The sequence below is a fragment of the Suillus bovinus genome (genome assembly GCF_016758785.1).
Source record: "Suillus bovinus strain UH-Sbo-P2 chromosome Unknown EDB93scaffold_75, whole genome shotgun sequence".
Classification (NCBI taxonomy): domain Eukaryota; kingdom Fungi; phylum Basidiomycota; class Agaricomycetes; order Boletales; family Suillaceae; genus Suillus; species Suillus bovinus.
In genome coordinates, this window is record NW_024542131.1 from 64,500 (window position 1) to 72,626 (window position 8,127).

The window sequence follows — 8,127 nt, forward strand, 5'->3', positions numbered from 1 at the left end:
TACTAGCCATGGAGGATATCGGCGAGCTTCGAGTGGATGGGTAGGAGTGTTCAAATTGGGCCACAAATGGTCGGTCTTGTCGTCAAGTCATAAGCAAATTCATCAGTCCCAGCTGTAAAGTGTGCTCCTTCTATGGTGCTGTTCACTTTATGGGCCGCTACTTTGTAGACTGGCAAGCCGTCGCGGAACTGCCAGTGGTAGTTGTACTGGGTTTGAATTTGGATACTGAGCGGATTCCCAGGGTAACGTGATGTCTGGCCATGATGTCAGAAATTTGGGCTCACTTCGCTGCGTTGCTCTCGCTCCTACTAATGCCATAGGATTTGCAGCTCATCTTGGCTCTCTCTGAGTCTTGTACAATTTTGGAACCGTATCTAGGCCGGATCGCCCTTTGGTGAATTCCACCCGAAAGCTAATTGCTTCGATAAAGCAAACATTTCTTTTCCTTTTGTTCTTGCTACCTCTGCACGACAGAAAACACAAACTTATAGAAGAGCAGCGCATTGAGGGATGTGTCCAAGTTCTCTCTGGTACCACGGATACTATGCAAGGAAATATGTAGGACAGAGATCAATGTACACCGTACCGTATGCATCAGGCTAGCTACTGCGTAAACTATGTTAGCAGACATTTTTATTAATTACGCCCGTTCTCCCGACAATCATCAAACTACCTTTTTTAGTAGAAGTCGCGACTGCTTTCGAGTTTACAATATATATCGAAGGGAGTTTATTGTGTGACAGCGTTCAAGTACTATGGAACTCAGTTCATAGCAAAGTTATACGTTCTTATAGTTACATTCGTGATGTGATATCATGCCCCCCCTGTGGATCCTCTATGGTCGAGAATACAATTAAGGGGGGGAAGGGAGGTCAACATTACCCTCTAGGCGGACCAACTTGGACGAGGGGAGGTGAACACGATGTACATCTATCCAATCCAAGATCTTCTCGACGTCCCTACATTGATGAGGGACACTGAAGTTTGGGTAAGGATCATCGAGTCCCTCAACCCAATCATAAGTAACCATTGTTACATCAGAGTGGCACATGATGACCTGTCTGAGAATTTCGATGCAGTGATCTGATGTACAACATTAGCAGGTAGGATGCAGGAAGATATGTAACAGTATGCTAACCAAGATGGATGAGCCATCTGCTAGGATTTTTGATGAAGTCAGAATCGTTTGCTGTGTAATGGTCACCCCAAGTGGATTGGCGAACCATGTTCTATAAGGGGTGAGTGAAGATCGAGTAGCCTCCTGTTACGACTGACTATGCAATGGAGCTGGTGAATGACCTCTACTGTCGCCAGATAATTTCCGCCGTACTCTTCCGGACACATAGCCATGAATGGGGCGGGTTCTTCACCTATTGCGAGTAGTTGTTCGGGCGTTATAGACATTAGGCGCCCTGAAAAGGTTGTCAGTCAGTAATTACCTTGATAGGAGTAGCTTGAAAGTACAATGTGCTAACCATCGGCAGTTACTCTATCCCAAGCTGCTTCGACATCTGGAGACGGACTGCCGCGATACGGCGAAGGACGATCCCAAGTTCCGTTGAATCTCACAATGCCTATAGATTCAATAGCTTCGTTTGCTGGAGCTGTGATGGGTCAGAAAGGTATTTCTGTCATGCCGTCTGTCCACCTACAATACAGGAGTATGTCGTCCTTCGAAGGTGCCCATGCCCATAGCGTGAAGAAGAGTAGCGTTATGAATATCAGCACACCATGTATGAGCCACAGAGATACGTGAAGGAAGCGAGATTTTGGATGAGGCCTTGTTTCTTTACTCCTATGGAGAAGTTTTGCAACCTCGTCATCGGCTCCATCGACAAGAGAGTACTGAGGAAAATATTTTTTGCCCGTCATGATAACGTACAGAAGAAGAGAGATCACTTGGATATGGAACGGAACGGACAGGCACGACGAGACTTTGAAGCATTTGCAACATACAGCCTGTGGACCTCGGAGACCTAGACGTGCCACCAGATCATGATGGATCAGGGACCCTGCTATCCTATGCCAATGAGCTGGCATTATACACTTTCCAGATCGACACATTATGACAGGAAGTCAATCTCGGTACCAGATTCTAGGTTGTTGGACACGAACAGCTTCGTTGTCGAGCAGATGAGGAGATGACACGTAACGGGATGGCATCAGAGACAAATTATGTGGACGAATTCGTGGAAAACACATCGTCATCAACACGGAAGGGAATGGCATATTGACATGAATGGAAAAGTTAGTTTGAAGATTTAGAAATTAAAGGTTTGACTATCCTTCTTACAGTAAAGTGTTGCCACTCTTTCTTTGCATGAGCTGACGACTGGCTGGCCTGCCAACAGCACTTCTGTGGAGAATCAGCTGTGGGGTTGCCCACTCATAGTAGTGCATAAGGGTGAAGGGGGCCCCAGCGTTAAGATAGTGTACTGTAGGAATAGCGCGTCAGTGCCGCGTCAAGGCTCGTCACACGCGCGTCAAAATAGCTACGCCCAAATTCATTATGCTGAGAGGTACCTTGTCACCCTACAATGTCACATCACAATCCTATCCTCCAGTTAAATAATAAATAACAGTACTAGCTACAGCTGTGAGAAAGTTGAACTCAACCATCTTCAATCCAACTTCTAGGACCTGTATAAAGTTGCCAGCAAATCCTCTGATCGAAACGTCATATCTCATCGGTTAACTACTTTGGTGAGTAACGTCGGACATATGCATGAGCGTGTCCGAGTCAAATTCCTGTTTCAAATTCCTGCGTTGTCAACGCCATCTCTTAAAGCGCGTTTAAGACATTTTGCACCCTCCACATCAAGGACTCACAGCGAAGCATTTGTCAGTGCACGTACTATATCTCGCCGGCTTTCGTATCCAGCTTTGAGCAGTACTAGACGTAGCTGCTAACCACTGGAGTCACCATGTCCAATGATTCTTTGCAGTCTCCTGTTGATGTCGTCGATGTTGATGAGGAGACAATCTGTGGTGAAGTTGACGTAGACAGGTCCGATTCAAAACCTCATCTCAAATTTCGCATTCTTCACCTATTGCCTTGGCTAAGCATTGGTTCGCTTATTGTCACATCTGCATTCTCCTTTACGCTGTGGGTAAACATGCCCGTTGCTCATCTTGCTGTATACTGTGAGTAGTCAGATGGCGCTAGTTTTAGATGATCAGAATGTTGACCAATTGCAGCTCCGGCAAGGGTTGCTGTCGAGCCTACTGCTATAAGGTTCGTTGGGACCATCGAGGCTACCTCTATCTATCGTATCGACGGTGGGCCTCTCGAAATCCCCACTATAATGGCCCTCCTTCCCCAGAAATCGATGCCGCTTGGGCCAGGATTTCTGACGATGGTATAGCGTTTAATTTTGTTCCGTTGCATTGTCGGTTGTTACTCACTTCCATAAAATTACAGTGCCACCCACCCGGATTACGATTGACGACCTACGTAAGCTGGAGAAGTAGATACACCAGCAAAGGTCAAGTATCCACAAGGCAACGGTGGAGGTTTCATGGCATCGTTGGAAGTCAATCAACAAATGCGTTGCTTGGTAATTATGCTACACGTTGAGGCCCGGCCCATAATTGGTTGATAATTCTGTAGAACTTTCTTCGCAAAGCCGCTTGGCCCGACCATTACAAGTTAATAGATCCCTGGTTCCAGCGGGACCCCTCGTTAGTCCGAATGCATCTCGGTAAGTTTCCCTCGTTACCCAACACATCCTGCTCATGCACACCTCAGATGACTGCATCGAACTGATCAGGCAGTCTATCATGTGTCATGCCGAGGCCGCCATAATCACGTGGGACTGGGTAAAGAACCACATAAAACCCTACCCTAACTTCAACACCCGTCATGCATGTAGGAAATTTGAGAACGTTTTGGACTGGGCTGTCCAACATGGTGATCGATCCGAAGTTACTCGCATGGAGGATACGATCGACCTCCCTTTGCCTCATCAGCACAATATATGATGCGTCCTGCAGCATGAGAGACATCACACTATGATAAATTACTTAATGATAATGTTCTTCGAGGCGAAACGTAACGGCTATAGATCCTATGTCATTCCATAATGTGGTGCTTGCCTTACTACCGGAATCATGATAACTAGGGCACTGATAATTCGAAAGTGACTTATCGTCTCCCAAACACATAATGCTCGGCTCTTTCACAAGCACATCGATGGGGACCCCCCTCTCCTTGCTTGTAGCGTTCGATTGCAAGACCCGGACAGATAAAATATTAAAGTGAAGCTCTAGAACGGAAAGCTCAAGACACCATGCCACAACCGAGGACGCAAAGACAAATGTCAAACACAATTTTGGGAGATGGGAATGTTCAACAAGAGCGCTTCCCCACATTGTGAGCCAGTTGCTGGCGCTGACGAAGGAATACAGTCCGAGTTCCGCATGTGTTCCGACAAAGTAGCACTGAATTTGCAACATTTACTGCAGCCAGCGAGTTCCGTGCGCATTAACCTTAAAATTAAACCTGAACCCGTGAAACCGCCAAGCCTGGAAGTTGAGACAAGTCGGACCATATATTACATTATAAGACAGCTGAGTTCCCGCAGCACGGCTGGTTTTATGCACATACGCCCCTTCCCACCATTAAACCATCACTTATTGTGAGACATTATCTACCTCGACCTCTATGAATCAAGTTTTGATCAACAGCCGCGGAGTCTCCACTTCGCTTCGCTTCAATGATGCGTCATTCTTCATCGAACCTACCACGCTCGACGGTCACAAATCCTCTTGCTGCGCAGGCATATACACCAGCAGAAGAGTTAAGCGCACAGAGGTGCCTCTTCGCAATGTCATTTCCGCTCAAATTGCATCTGGAGCCCTTGAAGTACAATACTTGGTTCGCAAGAGCAAGAAGAGCCGTTTAAACCTTGCAATGACAAGCGGCACAGTTCAGAACGAAGATAGCACGCGTGCCAAGAAGTGGTGTGAGGCGCTACTTCTGGCTGCGTATCAGGGTTTGTCAGGCTCCATGGCGCATCATATGTTTACTACTTATCTGGTTCATTATTAATAGGCGCAAATCCATCCAAGAATCTCAAGGTGCTCGTTAATCCTCATGGCGGAAAGGTTAGCTTTGTCCAAACTCCATTGTATGCTTTCATGACCGTCTTTCTCAGGGGAAGGGAAGAGCGTCATACGTCACTAAAGTGGAACCCATACTCCTTGCAGCTGGATGTACATTGGATGTAACCTGCACGTCACAATTTCATGACATGCATGCTTCACACTCACTGATCTACTGCCATACAGACACCACCCATGGCGGTCACGCTATTGAAATTGCTCGCGAAATGAAGCTGGGATATGATGCCCTAGTCCTTGTATCCGGTGACGGTTTGATCCACGAGGTCCTCAACGGAATAGATCAACATGAACACCGCGACCAGGCATTTTGTATACCAATAGCACCTATACCGACTGGCTCTGGTAATGGGATGTCTCTCAATCTATTAGGTCTGCAAGACGGGCTAGACGTTTGTGCAGCAGCTCTGAATGTCCTCAAAGGTATGTACTGTCGGTCGGTTTAAACACCAGGAACGCTGAATATTGGAATTAGGACAACCATTGAAAACCGATCTATTTTCCTTCGCCCAAGGAGATCGTCGCCGAATATCATTCATGTCACAAACTATCGGAATAACGGCAGATATCGATATTGAGACTGAACATTTACGATGGATGGGCGATACTCGATTCATCATAGGCTATATCAGTGCCGGTCAGTCATTGCTTCACTCTCCTGTCACCCGTCTGACTCCTTCGGCTTAGTCATTGCGCGCAAATCGTGTCCGATCGAGTTATCAATGAAAGTAGTCGATCAAGACAAATCCCGTATGGTGGATGTTCTCCATGCGCGACGAGCGGGCGAATCACCTACTCCATCTAGCCTTCCTAGTTCGCTCCTCAGTGCCGACAATAAACCTGATAGTGCAAGCTCTGTACATAGGGAGTGGACTCAGTTTAAACGACCTATCCTGTGGATGTACGCCGGCAAAGGGCCGTTCGTTAGTCGGTAAGTAGCGGTATACTGCATTAAGAGATTAGCTCATGAGCTCGACTAGGGCTCTGATGCAATTCCCTGTCTCTATAGCTGATGACGGACTCATCGACATCGCTATACAAGAAATAGTAAGTACGTTATGATTTGATCTTCTGATGCCATCTGAGGCTTGTTCGAAGACCAGTCGACGGGATCTCTTACGGGCCATGGACGGTGCCGAAGAAGGCCGGACGTATTGGAAAAACACAGTAATTTCCTCATGTCTTCATTCGCACGTATCACTCACCAGGTATATCAGAACCAGTATTTCAAGGTGTCCGCTTACCGCGCAAGGCCACTCGCCCCCAAGGGCACGCTCGTGGTGGATGGCGAGCAAGTTCCCTTCGAAGAGTTCGAGGTAGACGTCCTGAACAGACTTGGCACCTTTTTGTCCCCTTTTCCTCATTACGCGCCGGAGTTTCTTGTGCGAGATATTCAAGGGAATACTTAGAAAACCGGTGTATAATTATGGTTTCAATGATACCTTTCTTGTACATTGCACTTGACTATCCGTGGTTGTGAGACCCATGCCATATATACTGACTACCTCTCAAGTTGATGGCAATAACTGCGTCCAGTAACTTCAGCTGTATGGTTGAATTTGGTGTCTGATGACCCCGGGAAACTGCTTAAGCATCATTTTCATCATATGATCTTGCCAAGGTCAACTAACTGTGTTCCATAGCTATAGTTTGCGAGGGTATTCTTCGACTTGTATGTAATGCATGACAGACGGAAAAACGGAATGGCTAGTGGCGCAGTGCAATCTACCCCCTCATCCATCTATAAATTCACCCTCCACAAGTGCAATATCGTCAGAGTCACCGTCATTCTGATCATCAACTACCTCCGGTAAACCGAAGTAGTAACACAAATTCTCCCACAAAACAGACCGTGTTTGTACACTACGGGACGCCAAAGCCTGTAGGGCATTGTAGCATGGATATTGTGGAAGTGTCCCCTGAGAGCCAATATCCTTCAGGACACGTAGAAGATCTTGAGGGGGTCCCTTCAACAATTTTTTCTTGTTGTCATATTGAATACAATCCTGCGAGCCGCATATGCAGTCGCCTTCCTGCGCCTCGAATGTCTGAGCGAAGTCCATCATAGAATGCCTGCCTCGTGATAGGCAAAGCCAATCATCAGGCGTTAAGAGTCCCCATCGGGCGCTGCGTTGTCCAGGCTGCCACAAAAGGACATTCCCTTGAGAATCAGTGAGCGGAGGGGGGTTTGAACTGCGGAGGGCATCAAAATCCATGAAAGGACTGATTGTAGATAGCATATAAAACGCGGCTGGCAAAATCTCTGGAATATTGGCCTCCCTGGCCAAGCGTATGGCAGAAGCAGGTTCCAGCATACGATTGTCAACGAACTGACTGGCCGCATCATGATGCGGTACTGTGGATGAAGAAAGACTAGCGTAGTGCTCCATGAGTCTGTCCCATTCAGTGAGAGTGGATGGCCAGTCTGCACGGAAACGAGCCCTGAGCAGCTTGTGCAGGACGCGCACAAAGTATTTCTGCGATAGCAGAAGAATCCCTTTGTACTTGATTGCCGCAAGAGGGTTTCGATTCTCCAACATGGATAGTATGGTGCTAAAAGCATGTTGCTTGAGAGCCAGGAGGGCCCATACAAGCACAGTGCTTACCCCGGGTAGTAAAGGGCTCGAAGGAGGTCTTCAAGATCTTTTGCATCATCCGGCATTTGTACCGAATCTACGCCATCATATGTTTCATTTTCTGCAGTAGAGGGTAGCACAAACATATCAGCAAATACTCTAGAGTGTGATCCGAGCACGGATTTGTGAACTCGAAACGCATGTGTTTTTCCAGCATGAGCGGCTAAGAGGACCACACTGCCATCAGCATAGTATAGGTCTTGATGACGCAAAAACTCGTCCTCAGCAACCTAGATTGGTTGGAGGTGCGATGGTGAACGAGATTGTTCAACTTTGCTAGATCTCACTTACCATTCGTCTACTCAAGGCGCTCAGCGGGAGTCGGGACGGAGAGCCGTGACGTGTGTGGGGTGTGACGGTGTGCGTGCCT

At 47.3% G+C, this 8,127-nt stretch overlaps 4 protein-coding genes across 4 annotated transcripts; 2 read left to right on the forward strand and 2 right to left on the reverse strand.

The window, feature by feature from the left end:
• Nucleotides 1-853: 853 nt before the first annotated feature.
• Nucleotides 854-1,872, reverse strand: EDB93DRAFT_1254523 (uncharacterized protein; the record flags this gene model as incomplete). Its single annotated transcript, XM_041453629.1, has 5 exons — nt 854-1,083; nt 1,139-1,229; nt 1,276-1,412; nt 1,476-1,604; nt 1,653-1,872. The coding sequence occupies 5 exons, from the start codon at nt 1,870-1,872 to the stop codon at nt 854-856; spliced, it is 807 nt and encodes a 268-aa protein (XP_041303445.1).
• A 1,052-nt stretch (nt 1,873-2,924) lies between these two features.
• On the forward strand, nt 2,925-4,410 carry EDB93DRAFT_1306083 (uncharacterized protein; the record flags this gene model as incomplete). Its single annotated transcript, XM_041454754.1, has 5 exons — nt 2,925-3,144; nt 3,199-3,359; nt 3,422-3,454; nt 3,611-3,701; nt 3,749-4,410. 5 exons carry the CDS (start codon nt 2,925-2,927, stop codon nt 3,979-3,981), a joined length of 738 nt encoding a protein of 245 aa, XP_041303446.1. The 3' UTR covers nt 3,982-4,410.
• A 61-nt stretch (nt 4,411-4,471) lies between these two features.
• EDB93DRAFT_1172554 (ATP-NAD kinase-like domain-containing protein) lies at nt 4,472-6,633 on the forward strand. The gene is made up of 9 exons (XM_041450389.1): nt 4,472-4,994; nt 5,054-5,106; nt 5,157-5,232; nt 5,290-5,544; nt 5,597-5,758; nt 5,809-6,052; nt 6,102-6,168; nt 6,220-6,288; nt 6,339-6,633. Exons 1-9 carry the CDS (start codon nt 4,664-4,666, stop codon nt 6,528-6,530), a joined length of 1,449 nt encoding a protein of 482 aa, XP_041303447.1. The 5' UTR covers nt 4,472-4,663; the 3' UTR covers nt 6,531-6,633.
• Nucleotides 6,634-6,729: 96 nt separating this feature from the next.
• Nucleotides 6,730-8,126, reverse strand: EDB93DRAFT_1172562 (uncharacterized protein). Its single transcript, XM_041450390.1, is given in 4 exon segments — nt 6,730-7,674; nt 7,728-7,987; nt 8,049-8,051; nt 8,056-8,126. 3 exon segments carry the CDS (start codon nt 8,049-8,051, stop codon nt 6,855-6,857), a joined length of 1,083 nt encoding a protein of 360 aa, XP_041303448.1. The 5' UTR covers nt 8,056-8,126; the 3' UTR covers nt 6,730-6,854.
• Nucleotide 8,127: the final 1 nt, after the last annotated feature.